Source organism: Leptonychotes weddellii, chromosome 6, assembly GCF_054177405.1.
Source record: "Leptonychotes weddellii isolate Sample4059 chromosome 6, ASM5417740v2, whole genome shotgun sequence".
Lineage (NCBI taxonomy): Eukaryota > Metazoa > Chordata > Mammalia > Carnivora > Phocidae > Leptonychotes > Leptonychotes weddellii.
This window is the reverse complement of record NC_138374.1, coordinates 26,030,328-26,053,306: the sequence shown is the minus strand read 5'-3', so window position 1 is coordinate 26,053,306 and position 22,979 is coordinate 26,030,328. Positions and strand designations below refer to the sequence as shown.

At 40.5% G+C, this 22,979-nt stretch overlaps 1 protein-coding gene and 1 pseudogene across 2 annotated transcripts in view; both read left to right on the top strand.

Moving 5' to 3' along the window:
- The first annotated feature begins 2,153 nt into the window (after positions 1-2,153).
- Positions 2,154-22,979, top strand: part of ABCC2 (ATP binding cassette subfamily C member 2) — a 60,811-nt gene continuing 39,985 nt past the window's right edge. Inside the window, exons 1-8 of one of the 2 annotated variants that reach the window (XM_081823651.1) lie at positions 2,154-2,181; positions 2,315-2,469; positions 4,087-4,260; positions 17,227-17,352; positions 19,428-19,562; positions 19,776-19,883; positions 20,318-20,373; positions 21,575-21,809. In XM_081823651.1, the coding sequence (XP_081679777.1) occupies positions 2,437-2,469; positions 4,087-4,260; positions 17,227-17,352; positions 19,428-19,562; positions 19,776-19,883; positions 20,318-20,373; positions 21,575-21,809 (867 nt within the window). In that variant the 5' untranslated portion in view covers positions 2,154-2,181; positions 2,315-2,436. The other variant, XM_081823652.1, reaches the window with a different exon arrangement.
- On the top strand, positions 17,365-18,557 carry LOC102730773 (BOS complex subunit TMEM147 pseudogene; annotated as a pseudogene).

Sequence of the window (22,979 nt, the reverse complement as noted above, 5' to 3'; positions counted from 1 at the left end):
TTCCAATCATAGCTAATTTGCTTTCACAACTACTTGCTAGACAAGTGCAGTCAATAGATCCTCCATCTGCTAGAAAGATAGAGGATTGAGATGGTTGTCAAGGAGTAACTCAGACATTTCGTTAGATGTTTGTATGCTAGTTTTTTCATACTTGAGGGAAACTGTCATTACACTATTGTCAACAAACAAAAGCAAAGCCAGGACTTATAAAAAAGAGACAGGAAAGGAGGAAAACACACAGTTTGGGGAGAGTAAGGGTTTATTCTTGATTAAGCTAATTAGCTGGAGGGGATCAAAGAGGCCAGTATGGAAAGCCTGGTGTTGAGCAGGCCAGCTCACAGACAAAACAATTTCAGATATTTATGACTTTTCTGAAAAGCCCTTAGAGTTTGGCCATGGGGCATGTGTGACCAGTTGTCTAATATCTGCCCGTGTACAATTAGCATCACCACTTTAGGTAAGCCAGGTTTGTACTATTTGTTTCTCTCATTTCCCCCCTTTGGTCAAAGTAACTCCTCAAGGAACAGATTCAACCATGAGGATTTCATTCTTTTTTTTTGAGACAATATCAGTTGGATGTCAACTGGGGAAAATATATAAATATAACATTTAATCATTCTGATATTCAACAGTGTAAGCAGGCAACAAGTATGAGGATAATCGCAAATCCATAAGAAATATTTGGCACCATGTTTTTATCCAGGTTTTATTTATGCATTTATACACTTATGTGGTAAGTATGGTGATGCCATCTGATTACATAAGAATAATTTAGTGTGTGCATATTGAGGAACTAGAAAATGTTGTTTGTGGTAAACAGTAGCAAATATCCATCCAAATATATTTGGACACCCTAAGACCTAAATCATTTTAACACTGTTAAAGACATAGAAAAGTGTGGACGTTCATCTTATGGTTATCTTATCATAAGAAGAGAACTGAATGACTGTCCTAATAAAAGTTATACATCTTTCAGATGTTAATAATTCACAACATATCCGCTGGTATTAGTGGTAAATGTTACTATCATTTGTGAGTTTAAGGTAACCAAAGGTATAGTTAACTTCAGGCCAGGCATTAAAGTATACACGAAATATGTATGTATGTATGTATACATTAAAGTGTACATTACGCTCTTGTTAATTACTCCCTGTAAGTATAGTCTGTATATAACATAGAACAAAGAAGTGTTTTTTTACATTAGTGACCAAAATGGTTTCACACGAACCCCCAAATGATGACATTTGCACTTTAATGTGTTGGCAAGCATGTATGGCTGCTGTTAATTTAGGGTGACCCAATTTTAAAAGAGCATTTGCTTTACTAGGGGAGAGAGTAATGGGGAGCTGTTGACTAATGGGTATAGAGTTTCAGTTGGGCAAGATGAAAAAGTTCTGGAGATTGATTGCACAACAATGTGAATATACTTAACACTACTGAACTGTATACATTTAGAAATGGTAAAATTTATGTCATGCATTTTTTACCACAATACCAAAAAATTACCTTAAAATATTATTACATAATACCTAATAATTACGGAAAAATCAGAAAATACAGACAAACAAAAAGGAAATCCACCCACAATCCTAACAGCTAAGGCTAACACTTTGTTGCATAAATTATATATATGTATATATAGGTTCACACTAGATACGCTATTTTATAACCTGACTTTTTGAAATAAAATTTATACTACTTTTAAGTATATTTTAAGTTCTGCGGTCTTTTTTTAAGATTTGTTTATTTATTTTAGAGAGAGAGCACGAGCGGGAAGGGCAGAGGGAAAGAAAGAGAAAATCTCAAGCAGACTCCATGCTGAGCATGGAACCTGATGAAGGGCTCAATCCCACGACCCTGAGATCACGACCTGAGCCAAAACCAAAAGTCAGGTGCCTAATCTGACCTCACAAAACTGCACCACCCTGGCGCCCCTTAAATTTTATGGTCTTAATTTAAAATCCAAAGGATTCCTATAAATTCTAAGGCCTTAAAATGGAGTGAAACTGCATGTTTAAGGGTACTTGCCCCTCCATTGATGCTTCTCTTTTTAGGTCATATGCCTTCAGGAGAAGGAAAGGCTCCTCAACTCCTGAGCTGTCCGCCAGCTCTGCTAACATTTTTCAGTGGTTCCTTTTAGATATGACCATACCTACAGAGGCTTCTGGTACTTGGGAAATGGTGAGTCTACCTGCCCCTGGGGCTCCTCAATCCTCAGTCACTGTCTATCCACTGGGATAATGTAAATAAACATCTGAGAAAGGTTAATGAGTAAACTGTTAGGATGAAAGGTCAGGAGACTTGCTTTTATTAGGAACATCAGAACATCAGAATGGGAGATAACGCCTTGCTACTTGCAGTCCACCTTCTCTGAGGAAAAGAGTAAATAAATGAGAGTCACAGAAGAGTCTTCATTCCACAAGTGCTCCAGGAATCATGTTGGAGAAGTTCTGCAACTCTACGTTTTGGGTGAGAAGTAATACTTATTTTCACTGTTGACTCTTCTCAGACAGAACTAACAGATTAGCCTCGGTGGTTACCAATAAGAACCAGAAAAGTTAGATGTGCAGGTGGTCTAAAGCTCAGAGTTTTTTGGTTTGGGGGGTTTTTAAAGTTTTTTGGGGGGGGGCGCTTAAGAAAAGATAAGTCATAGAATCTCCAGGGGATATTCTATGTGGAAGAGGTAACGTATGTATTCTCTAATGTATATTTATTGTATCCAGATTCTTTTCTCAGACTAGCTAGCTGTAAAATTGTCTTCTCTAAAGAGAAATAGGGAAAAGGCTTCCAATTTCAACAATGTTAGGAGGGAAAGTTGTTGTTGTGTAGTTTGTGGGGTGGGAGGAAGAAGAGAAGACCCAAGGTTGAATCTTGCTGATGTTGAAATGATAGTGATATCTTCTTAGAGGGACTGGCAATGAGTGGTATGGAGTGGAAACTGAGGTAAGGGATGGGCACCATGAGCACTGAGACAATTTCTGAACCATTAGAGCAGAGAATTTCAGGTCAGAGTGAGCAACAGTACCAAATGGCTTAGTGGAATAGAAAATGAGAAGGAACCTAGGATTTAGTGATTCTGTGAAAGTGTGGTCTGCAAATGCCTAGCACGGCATCAGAATCACATGGAAGGCTTGTTAAAATCGTCTAACTATCTTAGGTAATTTTTCTGAATTGTAAAGTTAGATAACTTTATGGAGAGATAAGAAGAGTGGGAATGAGATAGCAGAGCAGGTGGTTAACACTTCACATCTTAGAAAGAACCTGGGCCCCAAGGGCCTCAAGGCTGGGACATGTATACCATAGGAAGGTGGGTCTTAATAGGCCCCAGGATCTTACCAGGCCATCCTTTGGAAATTCTCTCTGAGAATATCTGACAGATTATCTTGGTCAGAGCACTGCAATGTTTGCTTTAAAGAGTCTGTGTGAACGACTATACAAAAACAACTAAAAAAATTTTATGAGGAGAGAAAAATCTACCCTCACAAGACTCAAGAAATAAGAACTGGTGCTCCCCACCCTCCCTTCACAAGATACTTCTATTACAGAATGTAAAGACTAGTACAGACTTGCTGGGGATGAGCCTTCCATCCACTAGTGCCTTTACAGCTCCTGGGCCCAAGGTCCTCTCAGGTTCAAATCACTGTAAGCCCTCTGGCCCAAAGGAGGCAAAATGCCATAGTATGACTAAAGCATCCTGCTGCCTGCATGTTTGAACATCTGTCAGGGAGTTTAATTAGTGCTAGAAACAAAAATAAGAACAAGTTTCTGTATCCTAGGGAACTATTTGAAGAACAGTCCATTCCTCTTCTTCCCACAACTTCGCAAATGCAGTGGTGAGGTTTACTTAGAATAGCTGGTGAACGAATGGTTTTTAAAGGTTGGATTGACCAGAAAAGTCACTGTCATTAAATGTTGACTTTATATCAATGGAGATAAATAGGAAAATGCATCTAGGTAAAGGGTCAGGCTGGATATGGATAGAGAACAGAGTTAAAATTGTTTGGGAAAGTGGAGGATATGCTCACGCTTGTTTTCTGTCTTCAAAAAATGAGTATATTCAACAATCTTTCTGTTTTGGTCCCCCAGAATTCTTCATTCTTGGATAGCCCAGAAGCAGACCTGCCACTTTGTTTTGAGCAAACTGTTCTGGTGTGGATTCCCTTGGGTTTCCTTTGGTTCCTGGCCCCTTGGCAGCTTCTTCATGTGTATAGATCCAAGATCAAAAGATCTCCTATCACCAAACTCTACCTTGCTAAGCAGGTATGGGAACTCCACTATTTTCTAATTACTTGGTACAGGATAGAGAGATTTTTTGGTGGTTAAAGTGTCTTTTCCCTATCTTTAATCAGCTTCCCTGAGACAGGTGCTCACTGGCCCCTTGTCATATTTCTTAGTTAAGGTAACTTTAATTTTTGCATAAGGATAGTGACTCTTGGGGCGCCTGGGGGGCTCAGTTGATAGTGTCTGCCTTCAGCTCAGATCATGATCTTGGGGTCCTGGGATCCAGCCCTGTCTTGGGCTCCCTGCTCAGCAGGGAGTCTGCTTCTCCCTCTCCCTCTGCCTCTACCCCTGATTCGTGCTCTCTCTCTCAAATGAATGAATAAAATCTTAAAAAGTAAAAGGATAGGGGTGGGAGGATGGGTTAGCCTGGTGATGGGTATTAAAGAGGGCACGTTCTGCATGGAGCACTGGGTGTTATGCACAAACAATGAATCATGGAACACTACATCAAAAACTAATGATGTAATGTATGGCGATTAACATAACAATAAAAAATTTTTTTAAAAAGTAAAAGGATAGTGACTCTTAAATCTTATTGATATCAGACTCTTTAAACACCGATGATGAGTAAACAATCAAATAGTTATTGTCTTTTTAATATTTGAGAAGCAAATACTGGATGACCTGTCTTGAAACTATTTTAATAAATCAGGGGACTGTAATTCGGTTGGCACCTACAAGGAGGTGAAAATAAAATGCACCATTTTCTCTGTACCATTCAGGTAATCCAGCCATCATTCATCTCCCATTAACTTAGGTCTGAAATAAGGCTTCCATTTTCCCAAAGTCTTCCATGAGTCTGGACAGTCACTCACAATAGAGTGAGGTAGGGTGAGTGCTCACAGTGACATGCCTGAGTAAGGAAATATGGAAAGGACAGGAGCTGCAGGAGAGAGCCCAAGAGGAACTAGGGGAGGAGCCTGTCAGCCAGGTGCACTGATTAATGCAGAAAGGGTCTTGTGGGAACCAAGACATTCAATTGAGTTTGAAAAGCCACCTCATAAACACCATCTGCTTTTTTCACTAGTTTTTTTTGTTGGTGGTGGTGGTTTGTTTTTCCCTATCTGTCCTGATCTTTAAACAGGGTTTAATTAAAAATGCTAATTAGATTTGATGTTCTATGAGCACACATACCAATGACCTTAGGTTATCTGCAATCTAAATGGAAGGAAGGAACTTGGCCAAATGAAATGTGATTTTCATTGACACTCCAAGGCAGGGGCTGGTGGTGAGTTTTGTTGGACTCTGGATAGGAAAGAATGAAATCCCTAAGAGTAGGTGCAGGGTCATTGTCTTCTTTGTTGATCCAAGTGCCAAGCACAGGGCTTAACACTCAGTATGAATTTGTTAAACGCTAATATTAAATGTCTCTAGAAGTAGAGGTTGAGTCAAGAATGTGTTAGATTCTGAATATTGAACAATATGCTTTAATACCCTTGGGAATGAGTTAGAGACTTCCAGGAAAAGGCTGGGTAATGAATAAATCAGTATCCTATCCTACTTATAATTATTAACTATAAGAACTTTTAACTTTTAGGGGCCCCTGGGTGGCTCAGTCATTAAGCGTCTGCCTTCGGCTCAGGTCATGATCCCAGGGTCCTGGGATCAAGCCCTACATCGGGCTCCCTGCTCAGTGGGAAACCTGCTTCTCCCTCTCCCACTCACCCTACTTGTGTTCCTGTTCTTGCTCTCTCTCTGTCAAATAAATAAAATCTTTAAAAAAAGAACTTTTAACTTTTAAAAAAACAGCTTTATTGAGATATAATTCACATATCATACAATTCACCCATTTATTTTTTAATTTAATTTAATTTAAATTCAATTAATTAACATATAGTATATTATTAGTTTCAGAATTAGAGTTCAGTGATTCATCAGTTATATATAACACCCAATGCTCATTACATTACATGGCCTCCTTAATGCCTATCACCCAGTTATCTAATCCCCCCCACCCCACTCCCCTCCAGCAACCCTCAGTTTGTTTCCTATAGTTAGGAGTCTCTTATGCTTTTTCTCTCTCTCTCTTCTTGTCTATTTTATTTTTCCTTCCCTTCCCCTATGATCCTCTGTTTTGTTTCTTAAATTCCACATATGAGTGAAATCATATGATAATTGGCTTTCTCTGATTGACTTATTTCACTTAGCATAATTTCCTCTAGTTCCATCTACATCATTGCAAATGGTAAGATTTCATTTTTTCATGGCTGAGTAATATTCCATTGGGTGTGTGTGTGTGTGTGTGTGTGTATACCACATCTTTATCCATTCATCTGTTGATGGACATCTGGACTCTTTCATTGTGGACATTGCTGCTATAAACATTGGGGTGTAGGTGCCCCTTCAGATCACTACATTTGTATTTTTTGGGTAAATACCTAGCAGTATAATAAGTGGCTCTATTTTTGACTTTTTGAGGAACCTCCATACTGTTTTCCAGAGTGACTGCACCAGCTTGTATTCCCACCAACAGTGTAAGAGGGTTCCCCTTTCTCTGCATCCCCACCAACATCTGTCATTTCCTGACTTGTTAATTTTAGCCATTCTGACTGGTGTGAGGTGGAATTTCATTGTGGTTTTGATCTATATTTCCCTGATGCTGAGTGATGTTGAGCATTTTTTCATGTGTCTGTTCGCCATTTGGATGTCTTCTTTGGAGAAATGTCTGTTCATGTCTTCTGCCCATTTCTTGACTGGATTCTTTGTTCTTTGGGAGTTGAGTTTGTTGAGTTCTTTACAGATTTCGGACACTAGCTCTTTATCTGATGAGACATTTGCAAATATCTTCTCCCATTCTTTAGGTTATCTTTTGGTTTTGTTGACTGTTTCCTTTGCTGTGCAAAAGCTTTTTATCTTGATGAAGTCCAATAGTTCATTTTTGCTTTAGTTTCCCTTGCCTTTGGAGACTCAATTCACCCATTTAAATACAATTGTTTTTTTAGCATCCATCACCATATGTACAACCATCACCATAATCAATTTTAGAACAGAAAGAAACCTCCTATCTCCCCATCCTCCTTAGTCCTAAGTAACCACTAACCTACTTGCTATCTCTATGGTTTCCCTATTTCAGACATTTCATATAAATGGAATCTTATAATAATATATGGTCTTTTATGGTTGGCTTCTTTCATTTAGCATAAGATTTTCAAGGTACATCCATATTGTAGCATGTGTCGGTACTTCATTCCCATTTTATGGCTGAATTATATTCTATTATATGGATATAACCCATTTTGTCTAACCTTTATAAATACAAATCTCTATAGAGAAAAAGAAAATCAATGTATTGTTTTTTTTTTTTTTTCCTGTAGCTAATAATCCACTCATCCTTGCTCATAGTCTCAGGAGCTCCATTCGTAATTTATACTTTACTTTTTTGTTCTCTACCCTGAGAGTAACAAGCACAAATTAGCTACCTCTTAAAAATTTCAAAATAATTGGTCTCTTCTCTAAAACAGACTGAAGTATAACTCCTCACACAATAAAACTTTACTTCTTCTATGAGAAACTTCTTGGCTCATTCCTCAACTTGATTTTATTTCTCCATTTCCTCTTCTACCTGCTTTTGGGCTGTTTCTCTCTGACTTTCCTGAACTGTCTATACTTGTCTGAACTAAGTCAGTTTGCTTGACCAAGGTGAGAGATTCTACAAGTTTGTTTGGTTAAAGGTACATTCTTACTGAAAGGACCTGATGCACAGTAGGTAATTGAATGAATTGAATTACAAAATAAATGAATGAATGAGCTTAATCCCAGGGAAATGAAAGAGGAATTTGGTTCTGGAGGTTGTGGAAGTGCTGAGGTCAGAGCAAGAAAGATGTGCAGCAAAAATAGACTTGGTGTTGAGCCAGCGAAATGTGGAAATCATCTTTAAGTGATTGCAGAATATAACATAGAGGATTACAGGGCGTGTTCTGAAAAGTTTCAGAGAGCAGGATCAAGATTAAGTGGGTGGAGGTTATTCCAGGGAAGCCCACTTTGGCTAAATATATTGAAGGACTTTCTAATAATACTGACTTTTTGAAAATAAAATAGACTGCTGGGGGTCATATTCCCTGAAAATATTGATGCTAAAGTTAGACACTTATATGCCAGGGAAGTGGTAGAAATAGACACTCTGCAATGGATAGAAGATTCAACCAGAGTGCCTATCATTGATAAAACTCTGGGAAAAGGAGGACCTTGCAGAGATGGAGAGATATTAAATATGGCCAAACCACTCTCCTTTCTCTTTTAATACCAGTGAGATTGTGTTTCCTTAAGAAGTTTAGTAAATTCCATGCATGCTTGAAGCCCCTCCAATAAATCAGAGATCAAAGACAAGGACTATTTAAGGACAACCATAATATTTCCCTGATCCTATTTAATAAAAGTGTGTGCATGTTTCTGATTATAAAAATAATGCATGGTTGAGCACCTGGGTGGCTCAGTTGGTTAAGTGTCTGCCTTTGGCTCAGATCATGATCGCAGTGTCCTGGGATCGGGCCCCGCCATCAGGCTTCCTTCTCCGCGGGGAGTTTGCTTCTCCCTCTGCCTCTGCCTGCCGCTCCCCCTGCTCGTGCTCTCTCTCTCTCTCTCTCTCTCTCTCGCTCGCTCGCTCTCTCTGTAAAACAAATAAATAAAATCTTAAAAAAAAATAATGCATCGTTATTGTAGAAAGTTCAGAAACTCTAGAAATAGGAAGCCAATTAAATCCATTGATCATTGTTATCACTCTGTATACTCCTATTAACATTTTGGTATGTTTCCTGCCACTCTTAAAAAAAAAAACAAACTGAACAAAGAAACAGAAAATGAAAAGTAAAAGTCTCTTTCTCACCCTTCTATCTCCCAGTACCATTCTCCAGAGCCTTCATTTAAAATTATTTTGATGGTTACCTCTGTATCTGCAAATAATGTGTTCGTACTTGTATTTCTTGATCTAACACCTTTAAAAAAGATCTATTTCTGCCCTCTGTGAAAGACAAGGAATTCAGTTCATTGGCCCTACCCTCACCTTTCTTTTCTTCTTCTCCTCTTTCTCTCAGTCTTTTAATTTTGTATGATTGTTTTCAGTTCTTCTGTTGGTTACCCTTATTCCTAAAAATAATCTGCCATCAATTTTAGATTCTACATCTTGATACCTCTTTGTGTAAAATAAGAGAATTAGTGCCCCCACATTTCTTGGATCTGAAGAAGATCCTCATATAAAATTTTCAGAGAGAGCAACAATAAATAAATCTCAAAGTCCTTGCTTTCTGAAAATATTCATCTGGATATGGAATGCTAGCTTCAAAAACATTTTTTTAACTCTGAAAATGTTGCTATATTGCTCCCCAACATCCTGTGCTACTGAGTTATCTTCTGTAGAAGGTTTTATCCTCTTTATTCTTGATGTCCTGAAATTTCATGAGAGTCTGTTTAGATGGGTCTTTTCTCATGCAATGGGTTCAACACTTTCAACCTAAAGACTCGTGTCTTTCTTATCTCTGAGAAATTTTCATATATTACTTCGTTTACTTTCTTACCTGCAATTTTGAAATTCCATCTCTTTAGAACTTCTTTTAGGTGGATTTTAGACACTGAATTGATTTTCCTTCTCAACTTCTCTCTTTTTTAAATTTCTTTTTCATTTTCACCTATGTTCTGCGATATTCCCCAATTTCTTTTCTTTCAGTCATCCTAAAGAGCCTTTATTTTTGCAATCATGGGTTTGATTTCTAAGAATTATCCTTAATTTCGGAATATACCTTTTTTAAAACATCAACCTATTAATGGATGCAATGTCTTCTCAGACCTCTCTTAGGACATTAATTTTAAAATAATTTAAAAGTGGGCGCCTGGGTGGCTCAGTTGGTTAAGCAACTGCCTTCGGCTCAGGTCATGATCCTGGAGTCCCGGGATTGAGTCCCGCATCGGGCTCCCTGCTCGGCAGGGAGTCTGCTTCTCCCTCTGACCCTCCTCCCTCTCATGCTCTCTGTCTCTCATTCTCTCTCTAACAAATAAATAAAAAAAATAAATAAAAATAAAAAAAATAAATAAATAAAATAAAATAAAATAATTTAAAAGTATCTTCTGTTCATTTAATAATCTGTTTGTTTTATCCCAGAATCAGTTGTTCTGTTTAATTATCTTGGCTATCTTCTTTGTTGGTATTGGTTTTTCTCAACTTTCTTATGTTATTAGTGTTCTTTTTGCATTTATAAGCAAAGGACTAAGTTAATGAATATATGTGACTGGAGTAGACCCCTCTGCCATTCTGTAAGTCAGCTCCCCCCAAGCTGGCCTCTTCTTGCGGGGAGGACTGCCTTTGAGCTCTGAGTCCTGGACAACTGTGGGAGCTTCTGGCTTCTCCCAAGAGCTTCGGGACTTCTCCACCCTTACTGCATGCCTGCTGAATGAAGACGAGTTTACTCTGAACTTCAATTAAGACTCTGATTTCGGTCCTTTTTTTCCAGTCTTACTCGCAGCTGGGGCTGACCACAAAGAATAGATTTCTGTCAGTGCAAGATCTCACCTGCAAGTCATACCTGTGAGACAATAAAGAATTGATTCTCTTACATAACAAGAAGACCAGAAGCAGTGCAGCCCCAGGACTTATTACTTTAGAAGCTCAACAACCTCAGCAGATAGCTGATTATTTTCATCTTTTTTCTGATTGGCTCAGCCTGTCAAGCCAGTTATTAAGCTAACACATGATTGCAGGATGGCTGCAGCAGCTCCAGGTATCACACCCTCAAGTCTGTCCAGAGGCAGATAAAGATAGCAGACACTCCTATATACCACTTAAAAAAATAGCTCTATTGATACATAGTCTACATACCATAAAACACACCTGTTTAAAGTGTACATTTCAGTGGTTTTTAGTAGACTCACAAAAATGTGTGACCATAACCTCTAATTCCAGAATAGCTTCATTACTCCAAAAAGAAACTCAGTACCTATTACGCAGTAACAACCCATTCCCTCCCCTGTCATCCCTCTCCCTTAATCCTGAGCAACTGCTAATCTACTTTCTGTCTATGGGTTTGCCTATTCAGAACATTTCATATAATGGAATTATATACTATGTAGCCTTTAGCACCTGACTTATTTAACATAGCAAAATGTTTTCAAGCTTTCCTCATCTCTTTTTTTTTTCTTAGATTTTTATTTATGAGAGAGGGAGCACAAGTGGGGGGAGGGGCACAGGGAGACTGAGAAGCAGATTCCCCACGGAGCAGGGAGCCCGATGCGGGGCTCAATCCCAGGACCCTGGGACTGTGACCTGAGCTGAAGGCAGACGCTTAACGACTGAGCCACCCAGGCGCCCCTCCATAAGCTTTTAAAATGCAAGACTATTCATCCACTTCACTGAGTTACCAGTTTTCGTTTCCACCATTTCAAAGGGGTTTTTGTTTTTTCCAAATTGTCCATACTGTAGTCATTCAAAAAACAATACATTGTACCAGAGATGACTGAGAGGAAATTCCCACTAGTCGGCGACTGAGGGAATATTCTGCAACTAAATTAGTGGAGCTGAAGAGCCACTTTAAGCAAAAGGGCCGAGAGGTGGTGGTAGCTTGGGTGTTACGACCGTGGGATACCGGGAGACTAAAGGACCCCTGGGGCATCGTGCAGGACCTTAGGATCTGTCCTTGCCCCTATGATCAATCAACCCAATGCTACAGTAGCTGCTCTGGTGGCTGACTTAAGTGAAACCAGGACAATCTGTCTGAAGGGAAATCAATTATACTTATTTGTAGAAGTTCAATAAGAATGTTTTCCTTGTAACACGACACTGTTGGAATGACTGGTTGTATTACCAAGGCCTTGACTGGAGTGTCCTATTTGAGAGAGACCTGCATAGACTCAGATGTGACCAGACAGCTTGAAGGAACTAAGGTTGACTTGATGGAGCCAATGAATGACCGTTGGAGAAAAAAAAAAAAAAAATCAGCCTGGTACCTTCCATATAGGGTTCCTGGGAGCCTTACCAGATAAGTAAGGAAGGTCACTTCCTGGCAAGTTCACAAGATTTTGGGGAAGAGAGGAAGTAACCCAAATCTATAAGCATTGCAGGGGAGTTAATAGCAAGTATTTGGCTTGGCTCTTGGCCTCAAAAGGCTGTTTAAGGCACAATCTGAAATTCCTTATGAAAAGTTCTAGCAGGGACACCTGGGTGGCTCAGTTTAAAGGTCTGACTCTTGGTTTTGGCTCAGGTCATGTTCTCGCCGTTTTGGATCAAGCCCCCTGTTGGGCTCTGCACTCAGTGAGAAGTCTGCTTCAGATTCTCTTTCCCTTTCCCTTCCTTCCTCTCTCTCTCAAATGAATAAATAAAATCTTGGGGAAAAAAAAAAGTTCCCACAAACCAAATTTAAAAGAACTTAAATGGCCAGTCACTATTCTTGCTGCACTTACATAAATAGGCCAAGTTAAAACTGGGCTTGGTTTATAAACAACTTAGTCTTAACTTGGCTGCCTTTGAGGGTGATTTTTAGAGAGGAAAAAAAATGTTTCAGTAACGTATCTTTATGGCTATTAGATTCTAGTTCTGATTGTCTTGAATGTTTATTGTTTACCTATAAAACTAGCCTGGATTCTGAATTCTTCTGGTTTCCTTGTATATCTGGCTACTTATCTACCAGATTGCTTGCATACTATGGACCTGCCTTTGAAAGCCCACCTGCAGGACCGCCTCCTGAAATGACCCCATTCACTGTTTAATTGAACTGACCTAATCGACCCTGATGTGAAATATAGAATAAGATGCTACAACCACCCATGAAAGTTCCAAAATAATGGCTCTATGAAGGGTGGGGGTTCAACTTACTACTAAGGAATATCTTTAATTGGATGCAAGGCTGTTTCATTCTTCAAATTCTGATCTATACCCATTTTCAGCAAGAAGAAGATAGGGTGGTTGTCACCCCATCTCTCCAGAATGAGGAATGATGAAAAGCAGGGGTGGTATTGGCTCATGGGGCCAAAACAGCTACTAGGTTATTGCTGAAATAAGATTTTCCATGTCTATTGCCCATAAAGCATTTGTCTCTTGAGCTTAGCATTGCTGATGTTCCCTCCTGTTGCATCAGGAAATAGCTTCCTGTCATGGGCTACCTCTTGGGTTGAAATTCACAGTCGCTTCAACTGTTGGGTCTGAGGAAAGGACCCCTTTAGCGGGCCTGGGGGATCTTGCATTGCTGTTTGTATTGCTGCTGTGACCTAGGAATGCAAGTCATCTCCTGCAATCTGGCTCTAGGGTCATAGTGAAGTATGCTGTGCAGGTATTGTGTGGGCCATAAAGATGTTGGGGATGGAATGTAGGAGTGTAGACAACACTGACTCTGTCTTTGGCCCTCCATTTGTTCTCCCCTCTGGCTACTGTAGATAACTAGTAGAGAGCCATTGGGTGCAGAGGTAGTACCACTTTAGATAACTACCCTGTGACCTCACCAGCATGCCCCTCGCTCTATGAAAGCTGGAGATTAAGGACTGCGTGGCTGGCGAAAACGAGCGGGGGGAATTTGGGGTGGAAAATAGCTGCATAGTGCCCTTTGTTGTACATCCATCCACCTACCTGATTACCCCTGTCGGTAAGTTAACTGAATAATACTGTGTAAATGGTATAGAGTGGCTTGCATCGTTTTTCCATATGAAAGCACCTTCTCAGTCTGGAGGATACATTACCGACCCTCCTCCACCTTCTAATAGCTACATAATCATCACATGAGAATACCATAACTTATTTTAACAACTCTTGCAGCATTAATTCCTCCCAACAAACCTCTCCACCACTGTTTTGAGTTATTTAGGTTTTATAAATACTTTACTACTAAAACTAAGACTCTGGTTAACATTCAGTGCATAAGTATTTGCCTGAAATTCAGAGTATTTCCTTAGAATGGCTTCCTAGGAGTAGAATGACTATATCAAAGAATGTGAGCAGTTTAGGCTTTTGAAAAATTGAAAAATATTTATAATTTAGGAAGCTTTTTGCCAATTTATATTCTCACCAAAAGTGTGTTAAAGTTTGTCTCTGCACCCTTGCCAGCACTGGGTCTAACCTATTTTTCTTTTATATGTAAAAATGGCATCCTATTGTTTCACTTTGCATTTCTAGAAGTACTAATGCAATTGATGTTTAATTGGTTGAGCATATTTATGAATTGTCCACATCACTTGCTCATTTTTTAAAATGGGCATGTTACTGTATTTAACATTTTTTTCAAATATACTTTTTTAAAATTTAAATTCAATTAATTGACATATAATGTATTATTAGTTTCAGAGGTAGAGGTCAGTGATTCATCAATCTTATATAATACTGAGTGCTCATTACATCAAGTGCCCTCCTTAAGATCTATCATCCAGTTACCCCATCCCTCCACCTCCCTCCCCTCCAGCAACCCTCAGTTTGTTTCCTATGATTAAGAGTTTCTTATGGTTTTTCTCCCTCTCTGGCTTTATTTTTTTCCTCTCTTCCCATATGATCCTCTGTTTTGTTTCTTAAATTCCACATATGAGTGAGATCATATGATAATTGCCTTTCTCTGACTGACTTATTTCACTTAGCATAATACCCTCCAGTTCCATCCACATCATTGCAAATGGCAAGATTTTATTTTTTTTTTGATGGCTGAGTAGTATTCCACTATAGTTAACTTTAATCTTTTGAATAAATCAGGATTACAACTCAAAATGTACAAAAGGTACATGGTATTCTAGTCACTCATTCTTGTCTGAATTAGCAACCATTGACACTAGTTCCTTGTATATACTTCCAGAGATAATCTATGTTTATAAAAATGCCTACTTTTCTTTACACAAATTTAGAGTCCTACGTTAGTGTCCATGTCTTGAAGATCCCTCCATTTTAGCACCTAAAAATCTGCTTTCTAATGACTACTCATGATGCAGTTATTTGGATGTACCATAACTTATGTGCCCTACGTAACAAATTTAGGTGGTTTTAACCTTCTGTCATCACAGGTAATGCTGCAGTAAACAACTTTTTTACCTGTGTCGGCAAGCATAAATTCCTACAAACGAAGTTATGGTGAAGAGTATATTAAACTTTTGTAAATGGTGAAAATTATCCTCCATAGAGTTTTTTCCTCAGTCTCACCAACTTTTTATCAAACTTTTTGATATTTGCTAAGCAGTTAAGTGAAAAATGGTATATCATTATAATTTGAAAATGCACTAATTATCAGGTTAAGCATCTGTTCCTATGTTTAAAAGCCATGTTTTTTTTTTTCTTTAAATTTTCCATCCTATGCCTTTTGCACTGGATTGTTTGTTTTCATCTTTTTTTTTTTTAAAGATTTTATTTATTTATTTGACAGAGAGAGACACAGCGAGAGAGGGAACACAAGCAGGGGGAGGGGGAGAGGGAGAAGCAGACTCCCCGCTGAGCAGGGAGCCCGATGCGGGACTCGATCCCAGGACCCTGGGATCATGACCTGAGCCGAAGGCAGTCGCTTAACTGACTGAGCCACCCAGGTGCCCTGTTTGTTTTCATCTTGAAATGCTTTGTAGGAGTTCCTTATAATGTAAATTGTTCTTTTTGATATGGATTGCTCAGTATATTTCTAATCAATATGTAAGAGTTTAATATATGGAAGCCTGTGGCAAGGCCTATTCTTTTTCCTTGGCCTAGGGAGCTGGTTAGTAGTCTCTTCACCTGTTCTCCTCAAGTCCTCCTTGACTGGGTGCTTTAGCTCCACCTTGCTCTATTTTATGCCCAATTTACCTAAAGGCAAACATATCTTACCACTTCAAAAGCTGTTATTTTTTTTCCAGAAAAAACCTCAGTGTCATGTAAGAAAGCACAATATAGTATATTGTGTGCTTGAGAAACACATTCTCTTTATCAACATGTCTTTGACTTTATGCCTTGCTAAATAACCACACTAGTCCTACTACAGATGCATTCATCTCCCTCACTGGTTGGTTTTCATTACAGGCAGCCCAGTATTTCTGCCTGAACCATTCTGGATGAATGAGACATGGGAATGAGTAGGGATAGATGGATGGGAGTTGAAGAGATGGCGTAAGGGAGATGGTCCTAAAGATCCTCATTTTGAGGCCTAAGATTCTGGTGGACCTCCTCACTGGAAGTAGTAATTTTTTATCCTGATGGGTGGAGGTGATGCTTTAGAATAATACAATGTGTAGCATGTCTTATGAACTCATAGGACAAATATTGATTGGCTTGGAGTCCTCCTAGGGTGACATAGTCACAATTGTTTGCAACATTAACTTCAAACGTTGTCTGGGGAAGAGGCTGGGAATAATCAAGGAAATGGGAATATGACCAAGGAAACTGGAAATCCCAATTGGGGTAAGGGGGCTCCCTTTTTCAATCTATTTTTATTAGTTACCTATTGTTGTATAACAAATTACTCCAAAACTTAGCAATTAAAAAAACCACACTTCGTACATTTTCCATGGATCAGAAATTTGGGAGCTGCTTCCCTGGGTTCTGCTTCAGGGTTTCTCATGGCCTTGCAGCTGATATGCTAGCAGAGACTAAGGTCATCTGAAGGCTTGACTGGAGGTAGAGCATCTAATTCTAAGATGACTCACTCACATGGCTGTTGGCAAGAGGTCTCAGTTACTTACCAAGTGGATCTCTCCATAGAGCTACTGGACTGTCCTCACGATGGCACTGATAGCTTTTCCTGAAGTGAGTGATCTGGGAAAGAGAATGGGGCAGGCATCTTGTTTTTTATGACCTTCTACCATATTCTATTCTTTAGAATTGAATCACTAAATTAATGCTCACACTCAAGGGGAGGGGTACGAAGACCTACTTTTTGAGGGGAGGAATATCAAAGAATTTCTGAACATAGTTTAAAACCATCACACTCAACATTCCTCAAAAACCTATCCTAGCATACATTGAACTTCATCTGTTATCAGGAACCATTCTATTCTAAAGCATGATATCCTCTTAACAGTGGTCTTTTTCCTTCTCAGGTACTTGTTGGGTTTCTTCTTATTCTAGCAGCCATAGAGCTGGCCCTTGTACTCACAGAAGACTCTGGACAAGCCACGGTCCCTGCCATTAGATACACCAATCCAAGCCTTTACCTGGGCACATGGGTAAGCCCTACCCCCACTCCTGCCCTGTTTATCCTCTTCCCTCTTCCTATTCATAGTTATCTAGTTGAAATGTACTCTTTTGGAATAAAATTAAGTCAATTTCATCTACCTTTTTTGAGGGGCCTATGATGAGGCAAAACTTGGTTGTAATGGGGTTGAATCAAATTTTAGTTTTGGATATTCTTTTGAGCACTAACTTATAGATCCTTCTCCCTAGTGTAAATACTAACTTTGATGCCTAAGATATGTATCTTATGCCCTCCTATCTTTCCACCTAATAATTATACATGAGTGAGTGGCAGGCCAGCCGAGGCAGAGACCCACGCTCTGACAGGCCCAGGAGGTCAGTGCCATGACCCTGTGCCACTTCTGGAATGGTTCACCCTGGCCTACTTCCTCTACTTCATCACCTACAAGCACTGTGGCCTGAGTGCAATGCCTTCTGGAAGTGCGTGCAGGCCAGGGTCACCTACCTCTTCATGCAGCTGTGCAAGATGCTATTCCTGGCCTTGTTTTTCCCCACCTGGGAAGGTGGCATCCCTGACTTCATTGGGGTGTCATGAAGGTCAACGTGGATGTGGCAGGCCTGTTAGGCCTAAACCTTGTCATGTCCTGGAATGTATGCAAGGGGGAATACAAGATCATGTTACTGCCCTAGGCTGGGCCATGGCCACGCTCATTATGTCCCACTGCATCCCATCTGAGTTGGAGCCCAGGGCATGGAGTTTGACTGGAAGGACATCCAGAAGAGCATGGACTCCAACATCAGTCTGGTCCATTACATCATCTCATCTGCCCAGGTCTGGATGATAACACGCTACCACCCATACCTCACTTTTCAGCCATCAGTACTCCTACTGATGTTCCTTAGCATCTATGAGGCCTTTGTCATGGAGACCTCTGTCCATCTCTGTTCCCTGGGCAGCTGGACAGCACTCTATGGCCCTGTATGTCACCGTTGTCAACATGCAGTCCTAGACTTGGTGTCCCATTCACACACCCTTTCCCTGCCTCCAGGCTTCAGTGAAGTAAACAGTATTTGGAAAGTAAAAAATAAATAAATAAATATACATATACACACATGAAAGCCAAGTTTCTTGATGTAAAAGAATTTTCTAAATGCTGTAAATATTATTCTTAAATTGACTAATGACTCATCAATGGATCCCTGAGTCTAGAGTTGTTTGTATAAACTCGATAACAGAAGCTGCTATCTCTCCTGCAGGCTTGGTTTTTAGGGAGGCCTGCACAGTGTTTTAAAAACAACTGAATTAAAAATAAATAAATAAATAAAAACAACTGAATTAGTTGCTACCATTTTAAAAGAGGAAGATGCCACATAACTATTTGGATTATCTAAACTTTCTTGAAAAATCAGAATGCCTGGTATCTATGGGCCTATATCCCCATAGGGCAATGGTCAGCCATTGTGTGTGCATCTCTTCCCAATGCTGTGTTTAGTGACAGTGTGTTGGGGCTTGAAATCTACCATGGTAGTAATATCTATAGCACAGAAATGAACAAATGCTACTAATCATGGCTTTGTTTTCAGAATGTTAGTTTACAAAGTCAGCACTGAGTCTAGGAAATGAACACTTATTATATTTAAGTGAGATGTTACAAGGCAAGCTTTTTTTTTATTGCTTAGTTTGATATTATTAGAAAATCACATAGACAAGTTGCACCTGTCCAGCAGAAACTGCCTCCCAGGTGGACTACTGCAGCACCTGAAATTAACTTCCTTGGGTCTTGAAAAGACTTTTCTGTCTGCCAAAGTAACTCCATTAAATGCAGAATGTGACCCTCTGTCTTCTTGGCTAACTCCCCACCCAAGTGTGATGGGGAGATGGGGTGGGGAAGGGATTCCCAGGAAGAGCACGGATGCCCTAAAAGAAGAGGTTGGATTGTATCAGGAAGGAAGTCTACAACTTGGCATTTGTGTGCTTTCTGCTTGGCCAGATTAGTTCTAACAATCTCCTCCTCTAACCCACCATTCTTTCCCTGTCTCTCTGGCCTCTTTCTTGCCTCTCATCCTTGGTGACAGTATTTTTCAGAACTTGTGAATTTCTCTCCAGCTCCTGGTTTTGTTGATCCAACATAGCAGGCGATGGTGCATGCAGAAGGATTCTTGGTTCCTGTCCCTATTCTGGATTCTCTCAATACTCTGTGGCATTTTCCAATTACAGACTCTGATCCGGACACTCTTAAAGGTAAGGAGGAAAGAGAGGGTGACTTGAGAAGGTAGTGGTGATCAACTTCTAAGAGTGAATGGCATAGAGTCAGTTGAACTCTGGGATAGAATTTGTTTAGGGGATTTGATGATAGGCTTCAATCACAAGCATTGACCTGTGTGGGCCATTTAGACTTAATTTGGAAAAAGGCTCATTTTCTTTGTTTTTTGTTGTTGTTTTTCCTCCCCATAGGGCAGCAATTCTAACCTGGCCTATTCCTGCCTGTTCTTCATCTGCTATGCACTGCAGATCCTGATCCTGATCCTTTCAGCATTTTCAGAAAAAGATGCCTCATCAACTGTGAGACTCTAAATATGCCCATCTCATGTATTATCTCATTGGATGGTATTTTGACACATGTAACTTTGAGATGCCTAGGCCTCATGGGGGTCCCACTAGCCCAGAATATAGCCGTGTGGACCATTTATGGTTTAAGGAAACCAAAAGTGGCTAGCGTACAGAAATACTCTTTTATGAGTATGGAAATACTTTTACATTGACCTGCCAATCTTCAGCCTGGACAATTCATTCACCTATCTATGCCAGAAAATTTTATTTTTCCTGGTGACTTTAGGGTCTCCAGATAAACCTATGTCGTTCAGTCTACTTCAGTCTTATGTCTACTTTTTAGCAAAGCATACCTAGAAAAAGTCAGTTTCCAATTTTAGAGTCCCACAAAGTTCCTGTTTCAAGCTGATTTACTTTTTGATTTTGTGTGTGTGTGTGTCTTGCAGAATCCATCATTCACAGCCTCATTTCTGAGTAGCATTACATTTAGTTGGTATGACAGGTAAGAAATGCCTGGAGTGTGGGTTGTCCCTATCCCTACCCCCTCATTCTTCTGAAAGTGATGGAATTATTAATTTTAAAAATGCTTCCCAGGGCCTCTATTTCTCCTCTACTTGGAGTCTGAGAATGTTGACTTAATAGATCTATTTATTTCAGACTGAGATGTGGAGGAGAGGGTGGAGGGGGCTTTGCTCTTGGTGGCCTGGGGGTTCCATGGGGAAAAGGAAGGATGTTAGGAAAAAGGCAGAAGGATAAGAAGAGGGACGTTTGGGGGTAGGCAGTGTGTCACAATTCGAAGGGTAAGAGATGCACCAGCTGGCCTTGGCTACCAAAGGATCTGCAGCAAGCTCTCTTGGCCTTTGCAGTTCTATGGATCCCTTGGCAGCTGGTACTGCCTGTGAACCCCTTCTCAGATAATGATTTCAGCACATAAAGAAAAAGACACAGGTTACAAAGGAAACCAAATATATTGAAATAAAATCACTTAAATAAAAAAAACAAAAACAAATTTGTGATGTAACCCAAGCGCTTCTTTACAAACATGTTAAATGATGAGATCTAGTGAAGGAGCGATAGGACTAATAATGACCACAATCTCAAAGTAGCCCTGAGTGTACATGTACCATGAAAACACTGTGGTGTCCCCTGGTGTCAGAGGAATGTGCAGTCCTGTTTCCAGCTGTCTGGTTGCCTCCATTCATGTTCTAAGGAAAGGCTAGATTTCAGTTAGAAGCTGGTGAAAATAAAGATGTAATTTATTTTGTATCCATGTTCTCAAACACCAGGTTGGTGGGCCCTGATCTAGAGAGAGAGCATAGAGGAGGCCTCCAGGGCTGCTCAGTTCCTTAAGGGCATCGTGAAGGCCCCTCAGGGAGATGCCGATGCAGAGAGGCAGCCAGTGTTCGAGGAGGAAGGGGCAGGAGGACGTGATGCTCTTTTGGCTTTTAATTCAGTCGCACTGCTCCTCTTGCCCTTCTCGTCTTATTCCACATTCCATCACCTCTCCCATCCGTTTTCCGCCCTCCCCATGCCTCTGTCAAGTGTAAAGGGCCAGGAGATGGAGCAATGGGCCTCCTCCCATCCTTTGTCCCTCCATCTCTGAACTGAGGCGGGGGGGGGAGGTAGGTTTTGACAGAAGCAGCAAGGGGACTGCCCCTGACCCAGCCTGTAGGGTCTCAGCCTGTGGATCGCTCTGGTTCCAGCATCATTATGAAAGGCTACAAGCAACCTCTGACACTTGAAGATGTCTGGGATGTTGATGAAGAGATTAAAACCAAGGCACTGGTCAGCACGTTTGAAAAACATATGGTAGGAGAGCTGCAGAAGGCCAGGAAGGCGCTCCAGGGACGGCAGCGGAGGAAGGCCTGGAGGGGCTCTGGAGATGGGCTGCATGGCTTGAACAAGAATCAGAGTCAAAGCCAAGATATCATTGTCCTGGTAACATTCCCATGAGTGTCTGTGTGAATGTGCTCTAGGTTTCAGGCATGAGGATATCCGTGTCCTAGTGATTCTGTCCTTATATTTTGATAGCCCTGTATACACTGCAGTGCATTTTATGTTATTTGTAGTAGCTATAATACTAATAATACCTTAGTGATGGATACATTTGGGTAGAATGTGCTATTCTCTCTCTTTTGGGGTATATTTGAAATTTTCCATATCTTTAAAAATAGAAAAATAGGGGGCACCTGGGTGGCTCAGTCCATTGAGCATCTGCCTTCGGCTCAGGTCATGATCCCAGGGTCCTGGGATCGAGCCCCGCATCGGGCTCCCTGCTCAGCGGGGAGCCTGCTTCTCCCTCTTCCTCTGCCTCTCTTTCTCTCTCTGTCAAATAATCTGAAAAAAAAAAAAAGAAAAATAGTACCTTAGCATTACCAGAAGTTGCACTTTGGTGGGCTTTCGCCCTAGCAGCTAATGTACTTATTTATTCACTCAAAAGTATTAAGTATCAAGTGTCAGACTATTCTGGGCACTGGGTACAAGGAATAGCCTGAAAGAGTCCTCTTTAGAGAGCTGGGAAATAATAAACCAATACAGGTTACTCTCTAAGAGTAATACATGTTATTAAGAATGTATAAAACATGTTAATGTCTTTGCAGTGAAGTGCCTTTAGGGTCATAGGAGAGACTTCTCAGAGGAGGTGTCACTTGAGCAGAGACCCAAAGTCTGAGAAGAGCCCACCTGGGGGACCATCAGAAGGCAGTGTAGGGGCGCCTGGGTGGCTCAGTCGTTAAGTGTCTGCCTTCGGCTCAGCTCATGATCCCAGGGTCCTGGGATCGAGCCCTGCATTGGCTCCCTGCTCCACGGGAAGCCTGCTTTTCCCTCTCCCACTCCCCCTGCTTGTGTTCCTGCTCTCGCTATCTCTCTCTCTCTGTCAAATAAATAAATAAAATCTTAAAAAAAAAAAAGAAGGCAGTGTAATCCCGTCCAAGGGAGCAGTGGTGTGAGGCTAAGGGAACACAGTTTGTTCAGAGAACTGCAAGAAGGTCCTGGGGCATGGACAGAGAGGCTGAGTAGGGGGTGCTCAGGGCAGTGGATAGGGACCGTGCTGTGTAGACCCTTGTGGACCATGGTAAGGAGTCTGGGTTTTATTTTATGAAGGATGGG